The 19,966-nt window shown below is 35.3% G+C and overlaps 1 protein-coding gene across 3 annotated transcripts in view; it reads left to right on the top strand.

Annotated features, from left to right (window-relative positions):
- Positions 1-19,966, top strand: part of SNX13 (sorting nexin 13) — a 161,692-nt gene that overhangs the window by 52,302 nt on the left and 89,424 nt on the right. For 2 of the 3 annotated variants that reach the window (XM_049893268.1, XM_049893267.1), the window contains exons 4-8: positions 305-394; positions 1,477-1,598; positions 15,123-15,244; positions 15,334-15,435; positions 16,664-16,752. In XM_049893268.1, coding sequence (XP_049749225.1) covers positions 305-394; positions 1,477-1,598; positions 15,123-15,244; positions 15,334-15,435; positions 16,664-16,752 — 525 coding nt within the window. Of the gene's footprint in view, positions 1-304; positions 395-1,476; positions 1,604-14,394; positions 14,420-15,082; positions 15,245-15,333; positions 15,436-16,663; positions 16,753-19,966 lie in introns of those variants that run through there. The other variant, XM_049893269.1, reaches the window with a different exon arrangement.

The raw sequence follows: 19,966 nt of genomic DNA, 5'->3' as shown, positions 1-19,966 counted from the left end.
AGGTTGTAAAGTTTCATTGAGACAGAGCAATGATACGTTTGTACATTTTCAGTTTTCTTACATTCTAAATAATGTTTGCTGATTTTATTCGATTTTCAAGAGTAAGAGTAGTTTTTTTTTTTATCTGCGGGGTATCTAGCTTTGCTGACTGAGAAATAGTGTTTGGTTGTACTAGAGTCTCAAGAAATAAGACTTATTATTGACTTGAGAATAATAACGGGGATGTTACAATGAGCATTCGATTAGTAGTAGAGAGATTTTAAATGAAGAAATTACACTGTAAAATGTTATGGTTTCCTTTAAGTGCTTAGAAGAAATGAAACGGGAAGCCAGGACTATTAAGATTGATAGAAGATTGACAGGTGCCAACATAATTGATGAACCTCTCCAGCAAGTGAGTTTCAGTATGTGGTATTTGAATTCCGTATGTGCTAGATGTATTTCTTTCAAAAATACTAAGAAACACTTTTTTTGCTATTTCTGGAGTATGCCGGAATTTCATTATAATGTTATCTTTGGATTCTGTGTTTAAAGATGATGCCTTATTTATGAACTCATTTATAATGAGGTGATTTATATAATATTAAATCTTTTGATTGAATTTATATTTAGCAAAACATAGTTTTTTATTTACTGGTATTTAATGTTTCTAGTCAATTTATAGTTAAAGCTTTAGTCTTTACCTAATGAACAGGCTTAGTGGTTTGGTAAATCAGACTTGTTTTTTCCTACTAGTTTTATTACTTTTTTTAATTTGGAAGTACCTGGTTTCATCTAAAATATTTAGAAGCTAAAATTAGGTAAGAAAATGATAACCCCTCCCCAAATAATTTTCATTGCTGTTTTATTATATGATTCACTATAAATAATATTTAAGTTCTGACATTTATTTTATAGATGATTCTGCATGTATAGGTGTTTATCTGATTTGCAAAAATCTTATCATTGGGTTGTATTATTTACTGTTTATTCACTACCGAATACTTTTGGCAGTGTCAAAGGTATCAGTAGAATTTAGTGAACTCCACAGACATTTTTACAATTAGAGTGTAATGGATCTGATGACATAATCTTGGAAAAACTGTTTCTTTTTTAGAATTTGAGTCCTTTAGCATTATTTTGCATCTCATTCCATCATATCGAGTAGGACTTTTTACTGTATTGTAGCATTGAAAATTTATTTTTTCTATAGGCTCTGTCTTTACCTGAATTTGGGTGGATCTTGGCAATAGATAACACCTTAATTTTTTAAAAAAATTTGAGCATGGATAAATTGGGGTACCAAATTAATTTAAAAATTTTGAAATGGCTTTTAGCATGTTGTTGCTTTTGCGCTTAAGGCAGTTATTTACCACCACAATTTAGTACGTAGAGAATGATATAAATTGACAGATAATCCACTTAGTTTTTAGTTTGCCACTGTTACTTTTTAAATCCTAAAAAGTTGTATTTTTTTCTCCAATATTTTTGTTTTAGGTTATCCAGTTTTCCTTGAGGGATTATGTCCAGTATTGGTATTATACATTAAGCGATGATGAATCTTTTCTTCTTGAAATTAGGCAGACTCTTCAAAATGCACTCATTCAGTTTGCTACTAGGTAAGGTTACTGCATTGTACTTATGCAGAAAAATTTAGATATGTGGTTCGTACCAACAGGGAAAATAACTTTTAAATGGGAGGGGGGAATTGTTTACTAAAAGGTGAGTAGAATAGTAGATTATTATTGTGGGATAATCCCCAGCTTACAGAACCAGAGCTCTTAAAATCTTTCAGATTTTTACAGAATGTTTATCTTGATTAAGCCCTGCTGTCTCAGTCTGCATGCCAGTTTGCCCCTCTGGGTCGAATTACTTGACTTTTCAAAGTATCTTTCCCCACTTATTGGTAATACTTTTTTTTTCCCCTTTTCCTCGGATACTCTATTTTATTCATGTGCTGTGCAAATTAGTTTTAGTATAACTGTTTTTCCCCACTGTAGTTTCAGAATACTGATTGCTCTCTCACCTTTGGCACATGGCTAATGAAAGTTCAATGGAGAATATTCAGTTTGTTTATTTTTTGTTTCAGAAGATAAGTCTATTTTGATGAGTTTGTTTTAAGAATTTTTTTCTCTTTTGAGATACAATAATATTTTCATATCACAAAATCTACTGTGTACTGCTTTCCATATGATAAAATATTTTGGCATATATCTTTGTACTTAAATTAGTTGATTTTATATATATATATATTTTTGGCCATCTTATGTTGAAATCAACTGGACAGCAATTTTTTTTTTTTAGTGTCTATTTAACTTTTTATTTATTTAACTTAGGTTGACTTGCATTTTTATTTTTGAAAGCCTTCTGTTTTATTCATTAGCAATATTATATGAAAGAAAAAAGTTGTTCTCCAGTAATTACTTTTTTAAAGAAAAGATTTTAAGTTTGATGAGCTTGTAAACTTTTTTTTTTTTTTTTTTTTGTGGTGAGGGGAGTTAAAAGAATATGCTACCCAACACACACAAAGATTTTCATACTAGCCTATAACATTAAGGCAGGAAGTTGGCTGACAAGGCCATGAGGACCATGTCACACCTGAAGGTGTTGGTCTTTAGCCAACTCCTCCCCTTCTCCACTTAGGTTCTTGAAAACCAAGTCTTATATTTCTTAGTGTCTTAGAGAACAGAGATCTGCCCTAGGGCCGATGCCATGTTTTTTGTTCTGTGAACATAGATATTTTGAACCTCATGCTACCTTGTCAGTACCCTTTCTCTGCAACTCAGTTAATCCTAAATCTTAGATTAGAGGGGGATTAATAGTTCCTCAACCTCAGGTCACTGGGGAGCCCTGCAAAAAGTCTTGAACAGTAACCTTAGTTTTGGAGATAAATTTGAGCTCCTCTTTCTTATGATTAACAGCAAGTATTTGCAAAGTAAAGAAAAACAACAAACCCACTGCCATCGAGTCGATTCCAACTCATAGCGACCTGATAGGACAGAGTAGAACTGCCCCATAGAGTTTCCAAGGAGTGCCTGGTGGATCTGAACTGCTGACCTTTTGGTTAGCAGCCGTAGCACTTAACCACTGCACCACTAGGGCTTCCATTTGCAAGGTAGCCAGCTAGGATTACTGATACAGACTCACTGTGGAACACAGAAAATATAATTGGTTATAATCAAAGAAAGTCAGAAATTGGATTGTATCTCTTTTATTACATATGCAACATTATTGAGCGTTAGCTATTCTTTTAGATAACTCTTCTCAACATTCGGTCACTCACAGCTTTCTATAGCAATACTAATTTTTTCTTTTAAAAGGGTGGGATTAAGAAGAGTTCAATACTCTCATGTCTGACTGCTAAGAGTATATTAAAGTATAAAATAACAAATTTTAAAACTGGAAAGAACTTACGACTAGTAAATGGAAGACTAGAGTTTCCATCCTGGCTCCACAACTTAGCTGTGGGGCCTTGAACCTTGTTTTTTCTCATATGTAAAATAGGGTTGATGATACCTGCCATTCTCAGTGTTCCTCACAGAGTTATTGTCAGAATCAATTCATCTATCCTGTACCTACTTTGTGCCAGCTCGGTGCTAGGGAAAGAGCAACAAATAAAGTCTCCGCGCAGTAGAGTAAAATGAAAATACTGGTGACGGTGTTTTCAAAGTTGTGAAGGAATTTAGAAATTTAAGTTTTTATGCCACCCAACACCCGTGATTTCACAGATGAGGAAGCTAAGGTTCAGAAAAGTTAAGTGATTAGTCCAAGATTATCCAGTGAGTTAGGGGCAGAGTTGGAATTATAATCAAATTGTTCTTACAATCTGGTGCCCGTTTCCCATTCCCCCTCAGATACATTATGATTAGACTGTTTATGTTAGTATCCCCACCCTTCTTTCCCTTTATTGCAATGCTTTCCCTATTTTTGGGCCCCTAACTACCTTTTCTTTTCGCTACATGTTTTTTTTTCTTTTTCCCGTTCTAACATTTTGATCTATCAAGCTAAATATTTAGGTGATTACAAGAAAACCCAAGTTTCTTCTACCTTGGGCTGACCAGAGTTCAAATCTTTGCTTTACTATTGACCATAAAATTTTGGGCAATTTAATCAGCTTCTCTTTGTCTTAGTTTCCTCATCTGTAAAAGCCTGTAAAATAGTTTAGAGGCTGCTTCGAGATTTAAAAAATGGCATCAAGTAAAGCTGCTAGCATATAGGAAGGCTCAATAATTGTTTCTTTGTGCCTTCTCTATGAATGACTTTTTAATTTTTGTCGTACCTTGGCTTTTTCTATTACTACTAAAACATGCATCTTAATAGCCTCTCCACGACTATTTCCAGTGACATTATCCAGGAAATTAGGTCTGTTTATGGTCATTCACACACTTCTTTAATCCTTGTTTCGTGCTGAACTCATTCCTTGTTATGTGCTGACTGCTGTACACTGTGAAGCATATGAAAGGAGCATAAGTTATCATCCCTACCCTTCAATTTGCAACCTCGTATGCTGTTCTTAACCAGGAATCCACAGAACCCTGAAAATGTGTGCAAACTGTTTTTATTTTTTCTATTGAGCAGTTCCATGGATTTCATTTTTAAAATGGGCCTATGAACCAAGAAAAGCTTTAGTATCACCAAATTCTAGTGCTTGTATTTATTCATCAACTTGGAGAAACAATAAAGGAATGTCAGCGTAAAACAAAGTACTAAATTTTGAGGCATAGTTGAAAGAAAACATACTTAGAGTCTGAAGTCCTGGATATGAGCTTTAGCTCTATTACTTATTAAACTCAGTGGCCTTGAATAGTTAAGACAAATGCTTTGAGTGTGGGGATAATAACCCATATCTCCTTATCAGATTGTTGTAAGGTTAAATGACACCACATGTGAGAGAGCACATGGTAATGGTAACACCTTATGTCAGCTTTAGTACCTGTTTGTTATTACAGTAGCAGTTTGAGGAAGACAGCCTCTCAGGGCACCCTTGAGTTCTCCTTGTCTGTGGAACCTGGGCCTGAATTAGGCTGGAGCTCTATGGAATAATCCATGATAATCCTTGTAATTTCTTCCCCCTTTAAATGAAGTATTAGGATGTAGAACAGAAAGCTCTAGGATAGGTGTTAGAAGATCTTTGTTATAATTCTGTCTCTACCAGTAAGTTACAGTGTATTTGAAAGAAAATTTCTTAACATCGCTAAAACAGTAATACAAAAAAAAATAATACTTGTACCTAATTCAGTGTTGTGAGGGGCAGATGAGATGACGTGCATGAAATACTTTGTACAGTATTCATCAACCAATTAATGACATTTTGGGTGAATTACTTGACCTACTGTGCCTCAATCTCTGCATCATTAAAATGGTGTAATTATCCCATAGCAAAAATCTCAGACCAGACCCACTGCTGTTGAGTTGATTCCAGCTCATAGCAACCCTATAGGACAAGGTAGAATTGCCCTGTAGGATTTCCAAGGCTGTAAATCTTTACAGAAGCAGACTGCCACATCTTTCTCCCATGGGGTGGCTGGTGGGTTTGAACTGCTGACCTTTTGGTTAGCACCTGAGTGCTTTAACCACCGTGACACCAGGGCTCCTCAAATTATCCCATAGGGTTGTTGTAATAATCATATGGGAGAAAAATACATATATGTACAAAAAAAAAATTACGGGATCTGGCACATAGCAAGTGTTCAATAAATGTTAGCTTTGTTGTTATTTTTGTTTTACTTTTTTGTTCCTAGAAAATATACACAGATTCTTTAACTTTCATCCATTGCTATCCAGTAAATTCTGACTCATAGCTGCCCTGTAAGACAGAGTAGAACTGCCCCAAAGGGTTTCCAAGGTGGATTTGAACTGCTAACCTTTTGGTTAGCAGCCATTGTTCTTAACTACTGTGCCACCAGGGCTCCTCTTTAAACTTACCTTGATTTTTGTTTTTTGGTTTGAGGAGATAAAATTAAGGCACATGAAATGCAGAGAAATAAAGTAGTCATTTGTGTGGTACTGATAGCAATTGCCATGTAGAGATGGAATGGGCCAGACACAGTAACTGGTTAAGACCTCATGTGAGGTAAGGCTAGAAACTGGTCTTCAAGAATGATTATATTGTATTGTGGCAAGATAGAGAAGGATGAAAACACATGTTAGAAAAGAGGAATAAAAACAAAAACTTTATGAACAAAGTGTTAGAAAAGGGGATAATGATAATGTGGTAGAAATCATAAGGAGATACAAAGGAAAAAGGAAACTTGTTGCTCTTGAAGATGAAATGGAGTTTCTAAATCTCTCCATCCCTGTTCCCCTTAACCCTAAGATTAGCAGAAAAAAAGCTATATTTTAATGCAACTGTGTTTCTTCCTGAAGGATTTTCCCAGAGGGGCACAGATATGTAGGTTTCAAGATGTAATTGTTATGATACCAATGATAACACTATTTTTAGGGTGACAGAGAGCAAGTTCCGCAAATTTTGCCATTTTTCTCCTACCTTTTGCCATAGAAATAGCGAAAACAAATGGTGTATTCCTAGACTTGGCTAAAAGACAAGTGCAACTGGCAACATTCGCAGTGTGTGAAGTTTTGCGTTATTATATTTTCATCATTATATATTCGTTGCCATTTGAAAATTTAGCTCATATGACAATCAGAAAAATGATTCTTGTCATATTTATTACAGTAGAGCAAAACCTTCTAAATATTTGAAAGAAAGGAAAATAAGTTGTTTTTATATCTACACAGTAGACCCAGGAGTTGGCAAACTACAGCCCATGGGCCAAAACTAGCCCACTGCCTGTTTTTTTAATAATGTCATAGAGATATAATTCACATACCACATAGTTTACCCACTTAAAGTGTACAATTCAGTGGCTTTTAGTGTGTTCACAGGATTGTGTAGTCTACCACAGTCAATTTTAGAACATTTTAATGAACCCACAGAGAAACCCTGTATCCATTAGCAGTCATTCTCCATATCTCCCCAGAGCTTCCAGCCCTAGGCAACCACTTATCTACTTTCTGTTTCTGTGGATTTGCCTATTCTGGATATTTTATATTAATGGAATAATACAATACGTGGTCCTTTGTGACTGTCATCTTTCACTTAGCAGTAATGTTTCCAAGATTGATCCATGTTGTAGTATGTATCAATGCTTTGTATCTTTTTATTATGAATAATACTCCATTTTGTGGATAATACCACATTTTGTTTGTCCAGTCATCAGTTGGTGGACATATGATTGTTTCCACCTGTTAGCTATTACGAAAAATGTTCTATGAACATTAATGTTTAAGTTCCTGTGTATACATATGTCTTCATTTCTCTTAGGTATATACCAAGGAGTAGAACTGCTGAGTCGTTGCTAATTCTGTTTAACCTTTTGAGGAAATGTGAGCTGTTTTCCAAAGTGGTTTCACGGTTTTACATTTCCATGAGCAGTATATGAGGGTTCCAACTTTTCCACATCCTCACGGACACTTGTTATTGTCTGTGTTTTTGATTATAGTCGTCTGAGTGTGTATGAAGTGGTATCTTAGTATGATTTTGATTTGCATTTCCCTGATGGCTAATCATATTGAGCATCTTTTCATGTTCTTATTGGCCATTTAAGGAGCCTGTGATTTGCTGTTAACTAAAGGTTGACAGATCAAAACCACCCAGTGGCTCTGCAGAAGAAATGCCTGGCGAACTGCTTCTGTAATGATTACAGCCGAGAGAACTCTACGGAGCAGTTCTACCCTGCAGCCCATGTGGTTGCCATGAGTTGGGGGCCAACTGGGTGACAGCTAACAACAGTAATTGGCCGTTTGTGTATTTTCTTTGTGAAATGTCTATTCAGATCCTTTTCTCATTTTTTAATTGGATTATTTGTCATTTTATTATTGTGTTGTACTGCTGCCTGTTTTTGTACATGCAGGTCTATTGAACAGTCACCCTCATTCATTCACATATTTCTATGGCTGTTTTGTGTTCGGTGGCAGGGTCGAGCAGTTGTTACAGAGACTGTGTGGCTTACAAAGCCTAAGATAGTTACTACCTGGCTCTTCAGAGAAAAGTTTGTTGATCCCTGTAACACACAATTGTGCAATCATTAAAATATTTAATAAAGCTTATTAAATATGTGGAACCCTGGTGGCGGAGTGGTTAAGAGCTTGGCTGCTAACCAAAATGTTGGCAGTTCGAATCCACCAGCTGCTCCTTGGAAACCTTATGGAACAGCTCTGTGTTCTGTAGGGTCACTGTGAGTTGGAATCGACTTGACGGCCACAGATTTTTATTAAATATATATGAGGCATTGGTGATTCAGTAGTAAAACTCTTGTCTTCCATGCAGGAGACTGGAGTTTGATTTCTGGCCAGTGTACCTCAAGTGCAGCTACTACCTGTCCCAGTGGAGGCTTGCATGTTGCTATGATGCTCAGGTTTTAGCAGAGCTTCCAGACTCAGATGGGTGGGCTAGGAATGAAGGCCCCGTGACCTTCTTCCAAAAATTAGCCAATGAAAACTCTAATGAGCGGCATGATCTGCAGCTGATCATGGGAATGGCACAGGACAGGACAGCGTATTTGTTCTATTGTGTATAGAGTTGCCATGCCTTGGGGGCTGACTTGATGGCAGTGAACAACATTAAATATATAGGAAATATATTTTAAAAAAGCTATACAGAGTAACATACATTATAGGATTTCAGCTGTAAAAGAATGTAAATAGCAAAGAAGCTAAGAGGAAATACACTAACAGTCATCTTTGGATTGTGGGTTTATGGTTGATTATAGCTGAATCAGAAAATCTAAAGAAGGAAATTACCTTTTGCAAAATGGGCATGTATTACTTTTATAGCTGGTTATAAATAGAAACATTTGGTGATCAGCAATAAAGATACCTAGGAATTTTTTTTTTTTCCTAAATTCATTTGCCTGTTTTTTTTTTTCGTATTCTTTGTTCTTATGAACGTAAATATAAGAGTTTTTCTTTTCCAACTATAGATGATATGTTTCATATAGGCGGCTATGACCTTTTTATGTTTATTGTAGTGCCTTGTATATGAGAGAATCGTGAATACTCAATAAATTCTTGTTAATTGAGTTTTTATTTGAAACTTCATGTTACCTCCTCATCCCCCCAATTTTAACATGCTTCTATGTATGTTTCATGTATCAGGTCAATTTTACCAAACTCTTGTTTTTTAAAATAGTTAATTAACAGCATGAACTTAAATTTTCAAATAATTTATATAACATTTTACTTAAGAGTATGGACACTTAGCCCTAGGCTGATTTTTTTCTTTCCTGCTCCTTACTTAAAATGGCTGCCAGCTCTGTGTCCTTTACACTCAAACCCTAGAATAGGCAGGTATGCTTCATGTGTGTTCATCTGTATAAGTTCATTATATTCTGAGATTTAAATCCTTTAGAACATCTGGATCTTGGGCCTCCTTGAAGCATTGAAACACAGAATGTAGAACTGTACTTTTTATGCAGTGTTACATTTCACTAACTACCACTTCCTTTAATATGGTTGTATAAAACTGCAGGCCTAAGCCTTTCTCCATTTCTGCCAATTGGTTTGTAACTTTTATTAGTCAGAAGGTTTTGTTTTGTTGTTAAGTATGGTATAGCTGAGACAACACTGGGTTGATTTAATAAAACCTAGGTGTCACTATGTAATCTAGAATAAGTAATTTAAGTTCTGGCTCTCTAATATTAGGGGCTTATTGTAATTCTTTGAGATCCCTTCCAGTTCTAAAATACTAAGATTACCTAGTCAGTTTGGTATTAGTCTTGATTTGTGTTCAGTCATAACTCCTACCCCAAAAGGCTTAGCCTACACTGAAAGGTTTATACAATTTAAGTTAAAATGAAATGCACTGATGACTCTTTCTGATTAGATATTTTCATTTACTTACTGACCAACTACGAATTTCTTGTGTACTCGATCTTTGTATGTGTATGCGTGTAGGGGTGTGTGTGTTGTGTGTAGGATATATTCTGTTGACTAAATATAGCATATGTAACCTGGGAACCAGACCTAGTCTGAGGCAATAGGGGAAAGGATGGTGGTCAATGAAGGCTTCCAGGTAGAACTGACACTTGAGATGTACTCTAAAGTATAAGTGGGAATTGTCAGGTGAATGTAGGGAAAAGAAGGGAAGTTTGTGGAAAATGGGCTGGGTGGGCAAACCTGGCAGAGGGAATAGTCTGTTCTGAGTCACTGAGGTAAAAGGGCATATTTTAGTTTGAGAAACGAGAAGAAAGCTTGTGAGTCTGCAGAATAGAGAGGGAGGAAGAGGGTAGAACAGATGATGCTGAGGAGGTGAGCGAGTGCCCTGGTATACAGTATCTTAGAGAATGCATTAGGTCTTAGCCCTAAGAGCAGTGGGACATTATTGAAGATACTGGAATCATAGGCTCTTAATGCTGGAAGTGTTCTTAGAGAAAACAAATCCTGGGAAGTGATATGACTTCTTGATGATCATAACTAATGAAATGATCGGTCTTTTACTTGAATGAAGGACATCTATGCCAGTCTAGTGCTCTTTCCAGAAATACTTAACTGGTTTTGGTGTGTTTTTTGTGATACTGATGATGAGTGTTGTCTTAGTCATTTAGTGCTGCTGTTACAGAAATACCACAAGTGGATGGCTTTAACAAAGAGAAATTTATTTTCTCACAGTCTAGTAGGCTAGAAGTCCAAATTCTAAGTGTCAGCTCCAGAGGAATGCTTCCTCTGTCTGTCGGCTTTGAAGGAAGGTCCTTGTCATCAATCTTTCCCTGGGCTAGGAGCTTCTCTGCACAGGAACTTCAGGGCCAAAGGACACCCTCTGCTCTCCGTGCTTCTTTCTTTGTGGTATGAGGTCCCCCACTCTCTGCTTGCTTCCCTTTTGTCTCTTGTGAGATAAAAGGTGGTGTAGGCCACACCTCTGGGAAACTCCCTTTACATTGGATTAGGGATGTGACCTTAGTAAGGGTGTTGGAGTCCCACACTAATCCTCTTTAACATAAAATTACAAGCACAAAATGGAGGACAACCACGCAATACTGGGAGTCATGGCCCAGCCAAACTGATACACACATTTTTTAGGGAGACATAACTCAATCCGTGACAAGCGTACGTCATTTAGAATAGATGGGACAAGTGAAGCAATTTATGTACTAGAAGTCTCAGCCCACACATTTGGGGGTCATTCTTTACCTTTTTTAGGCATTGACATTAAGTAGCTGTGGGGTTTAAAGAGGCGAGAAAAGCTTCTGAGTATTTGTTTTCTTTCAGAATTTTAAGGAATAAAGCACCTGTTGTGTGTACCTCAAATGGCTGTTCTCCAAGCACTTGTTATTAATAATGCTTGGACCTTGAAAGAGGAATAAATAAATATCGAGTGTCTTCTATGCACACATTTGGCCACTGAGGTACAACTGTGAATAAAATAGACGCAGTTGAACAGAACACAGTCCATGCCTTCCTGAGATTTTTGTTCTAGGAGTTGAATTGTTTAACTGCAGGTTGTAAGGCAATAGAAAGTTTAAAAAAGAAATGGTGCTATAGGGATATATAACCTGGGAGCCACACCTAGTCTGAGGCAATAGTGGAGAGGATAAGGGTCAACAAAGGCTTCCATGTGGATTGACACTTGAGATGAACTCTAAAGTGTAAGTGGGAATTGTCAGGTGAATATGGGGGAGAGAAGGGAAATTTGTGGAGAGTGGGCTGGGTGGGCAAACCTGGCAGATGGAATAGTCTCTTCTGAGTCACTGAGGTAAAAGGGCATATTTTAGTTTGAGAAATGGAAAGAAAGCTTGTGAGTCTGCAAAACAAAGTTGAAGGGAGAGGGTAGAACAGATGATGCTGAGGAGGTAAGCAAGTGCCCCGGTATGCAGTATCTTTGAGAATGCGTTAGATCAATGGAACATTATGGAAAGAGTTTTGAAGCTCTCATCTTGTGCTATCATATTTGTATTTTCAAAGAGGTTACCCTGGCAGCTCTGTGGAAAATGGAATGAAGGGGAGACAAGAGTGGATGTGGGGAGACCTATTAGAAGGCCAGGACTAAGATGGTGACATTAGAGATGGAAATAAGGGGGTGCAAAATATATGTTCAGAGAGGTATGCTTTATAATTTTGCTTTTGCTTTGGTGCTTCAATTAAAACTTCATTGCTTGCTTGCATTCCCAGTTAATCTTAATTCTTGCCACCATTTTGCCAAAATATATAAGCTTTAGGGGGCTACTATAAATTTTACTTTTTCATAGTGGAGTTGAATGTGGTCACTTTTTCTCTTTATCACATAGGAAATATGTTCTCTTAAATTCAAGAATGAAAGCTTAAGCAATAATTCAGTGAAAATGTAGGTATTAAGATCTATTTTTTTTTTTTTTGTATAATTACCCATGTGTTTTTAACTAGATCAAGAATCGTGTGGGAATGTTTTAAAGAAAATGAAAAAGAGCTTTGACAGTAGGCATAATTTAAAATAACTCTTAAGAAGCTACATTGTGAGTGCAATAGAAGAAAGTCTGGCTGTTACATAATTTGAATTATTTGTAATTAATTCATATTCACATTCTGTTTATTATACATCATACACCATAATTTTAGAAAGTACTTCATTGTCACCAAAATATTTTCTAATTTTGTTAAGACAAGTACTATTAGAAATTGTAGGTACTCTCCTGGTTTATAGATGGGAAGCCATGTAGTATTGTTTTTTTCTTCCTAATCTAGACAAATGCTTTTGAGATTTGCACTAGTTTTGCATGTACTCACTGGGAAATGATTCAAATAAAGATTAAATAGTGACCTTCAGTAGAGGTACAGAACACTGGGTTTCCTGTTTTCCCCACCTTCACCATATTCTTTACTGAAAAAAGAAATCAGTATTTAAGTTTTAAAATATTTTTTATATATTTGCATTTCTTGTTAATTTTCACTTATTTTTAAATGTCATTACATTCTCTGTAATGAGTTGAGATTAATTTAATATGCCTTCTAAAATTGGTAAATTTTTTGTTTGAAAATTTCAGTGAATTAAATAATAGCATTGTACCTTGAAACAGAACAAATGTAACTCAAATAATTATTGTTTTCTTCTAAATTTGTTAGAATAAACCTTTTATGGAGTAAAGTACTTGTGCCATAAGAATATATAACCTCAGAACCAGACTAACCCAGTAACCCAGTGCTGTAACCAGACTAGTCTGATGCAAAAAGGGAGAGGGTGGGAATCAATGAAGGCTTTCATGTGGAATTGACACTTGAACTCTAAAACTGTAAGTGGGAATTGCCAAATAAATGTGGGAGAGAGAAGGGAAATTTTCAAACAAAATATAATTTACCAATTTTAGAAGGCATTTTTAATCCATCTTAATTTGCTATAGGAAATGTGATGACATTTACAATGAGTGAAAATTAACAAGCAATGCAAATATATAAAAAGTATTTTAAAATTTAAATATAGATTTCTTCTTTCAATGAGCTATGCTAAGTAAATTCTGTTTTTATAAAATTTCCAAGTATGGATGGATGATTTTGAACAAATACGTAAAGATTTTTGAAAGAAGTGTCAACAGATTTTTTTTTTTAATAAGAAAGATTCTGGAGACTAAGGTTTAAGTTTTTATTTTAGTTTTTATGTTGAGGCTGAATATTATTACCCAGTTTAGTATATGTTTACATGTATGACTCATATTCTAAAAAATGTTAATCCTTCCTCAAACTTCTGAGTTCAGGTTACCTTTTTATGTTAATTTGTTTTTGTCTTCATGTACTTTCTTTTCAGGTATATAACAAAGCCATAGTTGTGCATTTTTTAAAACATTACTATATACAACTTGTATTTTTCTTTGAAAACTGCCATCTCTTATATTCCTCAATGCTGTCTCTACCCTTAAAATTTTTCTCTCAAAAAGTGACAGTCAACTTCTTCAGTAGCTTCGTTGTTATACACGTGTGGGTAATTACCATAATGAATTGTGGTGTTCTGTTTTGGCTCCCCCATTGCCCAGCATCATTATGAAGAGTCTTTGTCTTCTGTGTGGTATGTTCTTAAAAGGCTGGATTATTTTTAGTGCTATTTTAAGAAAAGCAGCATTGAAAAAAAATGTATTTAAAAATATCAATTTAAGTACAAATATAGATTGTTTTTGGATTATCTGTTTAGCTATTTTATTGGTGTGATGAATTAGCATAAAGTGTTAAATTCTTTATCATATCTTGAGGTCTGTTGCATTTGAGAGGGTTGCTATGAGGCGGAATCCACTCCATGGCAATGGGTTTGGTTTTGGTTTAGTAGGTAGCTTTATAAAAGCAATAATCACCTTTTTCATGGATATTTTAGAGGCTTTTGTATTTTTTTTTTTTTACACATTTAGATTATGTGGGACTATCATTATTTCTGTTAGGAGCCCTGCTGGTGCAACGAGTAAGTACTCGGCCACTAACCATAAGGTTGGTGGATCGAGCCCACACAGGAGCTCTGTGGAGAAAGACTTGGCAATCTGCTTCCATAAACATCACAGCCTAGGAAACCCGGTTCTGCCCTGTCACATGGGGTCACCATGAATTGGACTGAACACCCAACAACAGCAACAATAGTTATTTCTGATGGCCAAGTTTTTAAGTGCTACTATATTCAAACAAAAATTATGCCGGTTCATACCAGTGGTATTTAGTTAAGGACTTGGGCTATGTAACTAAAATGAAGAACGTGGAGAATTGAGAAAATATTCAGGAACCAAGGAATAATCTCAAACACTTTGAAAAGCAAGCAGAAATATTCTGAATCGCTTGTGTATTCTCATGTCTGGGCTGAGAAATTACATAATATACCTGTTACCGGACTTATTTCACATTTAATTGGGAAAAAAAAAAGTTTATTTTCCTGTTATTTTAAGTATTTAGATAGTACTTTTAAGCTTTGACACATAACATATTTCAAATTATATTATTGGAAGACTTAGTGGAGTAGATTTGAGTCTTGGGTCTTATGAAACTGAGTGCTAAGATGTAGTAGTTAATGAACAAAACCTCTGTATAAATAGATTCACAGTCTCGGTGATAGTAATGTTTTCTGTTAGTTAGTCATTAAAGTGGATTTATATTTTTACATATAGAGCACTTTTTATAACGCGTTCATGTAATGTGTTTTCTGTAAGGTCAAAAGAAATAGACTGGCAACCTTATTTTACTACACGTATTGTAGATGATTTTGGCACACATCTACGAGTATTCAGAAAAGCTCAACAGAAAGTAACAGAGAAAGATGATCAAGTAAAAGGTAATGTTTTTATTCCATGTGAAAATGAGGACTTTAAAATCTGTTTTTATCATTTGTATGTTTTGAATTGTACCTTTCTTTGTCTCAAGGTACAGCAGAAGATCTCGTAGATACCTTCTTTGAAGTTGAAGTTGAAATGGAGAAGAAAATTTGCCGTGATCTCGTCTGCACGTCTCCCAAAGATGAAGAAGGTTGCTCTTCAATTTAACTCTTTTGAGAAAGTAACTGTTCCGGTTGATTAGAGGGTAAAATCAAAGGGTAAAATCTAAAGGTGAAATTATTCTTACGTAGTAAAGAGACTGTTACTCTTCATTTTATTCCATTTAATTTTTTACTCTTAAAGGTAGTTTGGAGATTCTTTTTTAAAAGTTGACCTTTAAAAAGTAACTTGTTTCTAAATAAATGTGTTTGCTTTCAAAATATAGCAAACACACATTTTATAATTGAAAACTTGTATTTTTTCATCTACACTAATTTATTTTCCCCTTGAATTTATTATTTTTACTTTAAGAACATGTCTGTTATCCTAAAATATTTTCCAAGAGAATGATTACAGTGATTTTAAATAAAATTGATCGATCTGCATGAACTTGTCTTTTCTCTCTGGGCGGCTATACCAGGCCATTTCTGACTGAGGATGTTTGCTTTTTCCCAGTTTTCCAATTACTAAGAGTTCCTTGCTGCTTGGCACAGTTTTGATTAACAAGATCATCTGTATCATAGTATTTCCAGGAAGTGTTAGCATGAGAACAGCTATGGACAAGCATTTCTAGTTATATAGGTTTTTATCTTAGATTTTGAAAATATAGTCAACTTTTTTCTTTCCTCTACTTTTCCTTTCTTCTTTTTATGTTTATCTTACAATCCAGTTTTTAATTGCCATTTTATTAGCGCCGATATGAAATAATGACTGAATGTAAGAAATGTAAGTAATGCTGTGCAGTACATTTATGTAAATTGAACTCTTAGATCTGTAGATGAGCATACACTTTTTCCTTTGTTAATACTTGTCAAGATAATGGAGGTTCTTTCTTGAAAGAATTATAGGTATATTTTCAAAAGTGCAAAATAACTGTTAAGTGTGAAAAGATAACGTGATAGAAGCTCACAAGACATGCTACAACTAAAATGATTTTTTGGGGGGAAAGAAACTTTTGTATTTGACATTTCTCATGATTCAGAAAACTAGTCAAAACTGAGCAGAAGGTAAAAACACTAATTTGATGAATGAACAGTCACTATTTGCAAAGAATAATGAGACGAATTTTTTATGAATACCGATATGTACTAATCACTAAAATAACAAGCTGGCATAATCAGGAAACTGCTTGTTTCTCCCTTCATTTACATGTTTTATATTAAAGGTGGTGGTGATTTTATGTTTCCTAATGTTACTGTATCTACCATTTCTATTCCTAGGATTCCTCAGGGATTTGTGTGAGGTCTTATTATATTTATTGCTACCTCCTGGAGATTTCCAGAACAAGATCATGCGATACTTTGTCAGGGTAAGCTTAAACTCATCCCAAATAATGGTTGTAAAGAAACTTAAAGCAGTGATTCTGAAAACTTTTGGTCTAGGACCTGCCTCACTTTTAAAAATGTGGGAATGCAAAGGAATAACATTTGGTTTTGCCTGCTGGTTATGATTGAGAAATGCTAGCTGTATTATAAGATCTTGCCCTGATTGAAGGGTAAAGTGGATCTAAGTAAAAGGATACTTGACAACTTCAGTATTTTCTCCATTTATCATGATGTTGCTTATTGGTCTGTTTGTGAGGATTTTTGTTTTCTTCATGATAAGATATAATCCATACTGAAAGCTGTAGTCTTTAATTTTCATTGTTAAGTGCTTCATGTCCTCTTCGCTTTCAGCAAGGAAGTTTGTGTCCGCTCAATATCAGAGATGGTTAATTAGTCTTCCTCCAATTCTGATGCTGCATTCTTCTCATATAGTCCAACTTACTGGTTGTTCAAGAAGAAAGATGACTCAGCTTCAGATTTCATACCCAGCCAAAAATCAAGTTTCAGAGTAGAATTAAGACATCTTTATGTATGTAAAAACAGATACCAATTTCTGAGGTGTTCTTTTATGCTTGTATGTTATTGCTTAAGGAATATCACACAATTTCCTAATACCCACCTAACTTGAGTTCAGAGGACTTTTCAGGTATATTGATGATACTTACCCCTTAAGTGAAAAGGAAATGCTTAGTTTTGATGGGAAGTCATTATCAAGGGTGATAAAAACCTGGTATGCCTATCACTACATTCACATCTATAATGAAAGGAAGATATTGGTAATCATAGGTTATAGCACTCACTCCTGATGAGTACCCATTGGTGTCAGAAGCTGTGTACGTGGTACTGCAGACAGCCACTGTTAGGTATTCTCAGCAGCATTTAACATGGCTCTACATGTTTTCCTGCTTGAAACTCTCTCTTTTCTTGGCTTTCATGTCACTGCTGTCTTTTTGATTTCTCTCTTCCTCTGGGCACATTTTTAAGTTACCTTTGTACCCTTTAACTCCGTTTCTACATAACTGCTAAGTATGCAAGTTCTTCAGTCCTGCGCCTTCCTCCTCCTAACTTCACTTCCTCTTTGAGTGAGGTCATTCATTCCTGTGGTGTTAAATACCATCCAACTGCTGATGACTTCTAAGTTTATATCTTTAGTCCAGACTTTCCTTCTGAGCTCCAGGCTACTCAGACCAGCTGCTCACTTGAAATCACCACCTGAGTGACACTCATAGGCCTTTCGAACTTAACATGTCCAAACTGAAGTCTTCTTGCCTCCATGTCCTGCTTGCCTTTTAATGTTCTCTCTACCTTAGTGGATGGAGTGACCGCCTAGCAAATTTTTCACGCTGATCTTGGAAGCCATTGTTGATCCCCAGCATTTCTGTCACACTACGTATCTAGTCCATCACCAAATCTCTTGATTCTGTCTTTAAAATACTGTCTTTAATCTATTCACTCTTTTTTCTGTCTTTAAAGTTCCATTTCTACCCAAACCAACATCATCATTCAAGCCTCTTTATTGGCATCCTTATATTTCTATTGCCCCCCTTTAACATAACCTCCATTTTATAGTTGAAATGGTTTTAAAAAATACATTTCAAATCATGTCAATGCCTTGTGCAAAACTCTTTCTAGCTTACATTCCGCTTAACTCAGTACACTGCAGTCACACTGGTTTTCTTCTTTAAAAACGCCATTCTTTTCCCCCACCGTAGGGTTGTCTCATACTCTTTTTTCCATTGCCCAGATTGATATTCCCCTTATTCTCTTGGCTAAATTATATTCATTCCTCACATCTCATTTAATGTTACTTCCTCAGAGATGCCTCCCCTGAACACCTGATCAGATGAGGCAGTTTATGCTCGATTGCTAACTTAAAAGTTGGCGGTTTGAACCCACCCAGTGGTCCTGTGGAAGAAAGGCCTGGCAGCCTGCTTCCATAAAAATTGCAGCCAAGAAAACCCTATGGAGCAGTTCTACTCTGTAACGTATGGGGTCGCCATGAGAATTTTTGGAAGTATGTTTGCTATAAATTGCTCTTTTAGACCAGTATTTTATTTCTTTTTGTTTGACTCTAATTGAGTGAGAATAATTGTAAAGGTATGAGTCGGAATCGACTCAATGGCACTGGGTTTAGTTTTGGTTTTTTTTTAATTATAAAGCACTACATTCAGCAAATCCGTTTTGTTTTCCTTTCAACTTGATAGAAGTTCTTTGTCAGTTTTCTTTTGTTGTGAGTAATCAGTTACATCCAAGTTACCCTAAAGGATGACATTTTTGGAGTTCTTCTTTCCAATTTTTTGTATGGATTATACACAAATCAGACTATTTGACTGTTTCTTTCCATAACTACCTTTTTTTCATTTAAAGATTTACGACCTCAAACACTTTGTATCGTTTAGGCCCTCATATTTGGTAGCTGGTGCTATATAATAAATTTTGGGGTCGTCAAGTAGGAATTACATGTAAATATCTACTTATTTTAGAATATTTAGAGCTCTCACTAGGACTCATACAGGAATTTTTGAGTCATGTGATTAGCCTTTAGTTTACCAAGCCCCTTTATGAGACAGATTAGGAAATCAGTGTAGTTTTCTAAGACACATCAACTAGTTGCTTTAACTCAAAAAATTTCCCCTGGTATTTTTTTCTCATTTTGAAAAAAAAAAAAAAAAAACTTTGGAAAAATATTTTGTGAATTTTCTCCTTACAAAGTACATTAAAAAAATTTGAGCATATGGACCCAGAGGCATGATTTGAAGTAAGAAATTGTATAAGTAAATACAAGTTTCAAAAACTTAAGAGGCAGAAGGTTCTCATCTTGAAAAATCAAGCAGTTCCTTATAATTTGGAAATGTAAAGTGTCTCAAAAGACATTTCGAAAAGTTCCTGGAGCCTCCATTAGTCCTTTTTTGAAATATTAATTTATTATGCTATAATATTTGTTAGAGATATCTAGAGCTCACAAAAGTCGGATTTATATAAAATATCCCTGTGAAGAAAAACAAAGGGTCACCTTCCATGAACCTGTACCAGCACATGGCCCAGATAAATTAAACTGCTTCTTTACTTAAAAGTAAAATTTCCTGTTAACTTCTTAGCCTCTCCAGAATTGTTAAGCAATGATGTTTCATAAATTTAGATAACACAGGCACCAAGGAATGAAAAACATTGTATAATGAAATCAGTGCTAAATTCTTA

This window comes from Elephas maximus, chromosome 8 (genome assembly GCF_024166365.1).
Source record: "Elephas maximus indicus isolate mEleMax1 chromosome 8, mEleMax1 primary haplotype, whole genome shotgun sequence".
In the NCBI taxonomy this organism is placed as follows: domain Eukaryota; kingdom Metazoa; phylum Chordata; class Mammalia; order Proboscidea; family Elephantidae; genus Elephas; species Elephas maximus.
Note: the sequence above shows the minus strand (reverse complement) of the source record. Positions and strands in the feature narration are given on the sequence as shown.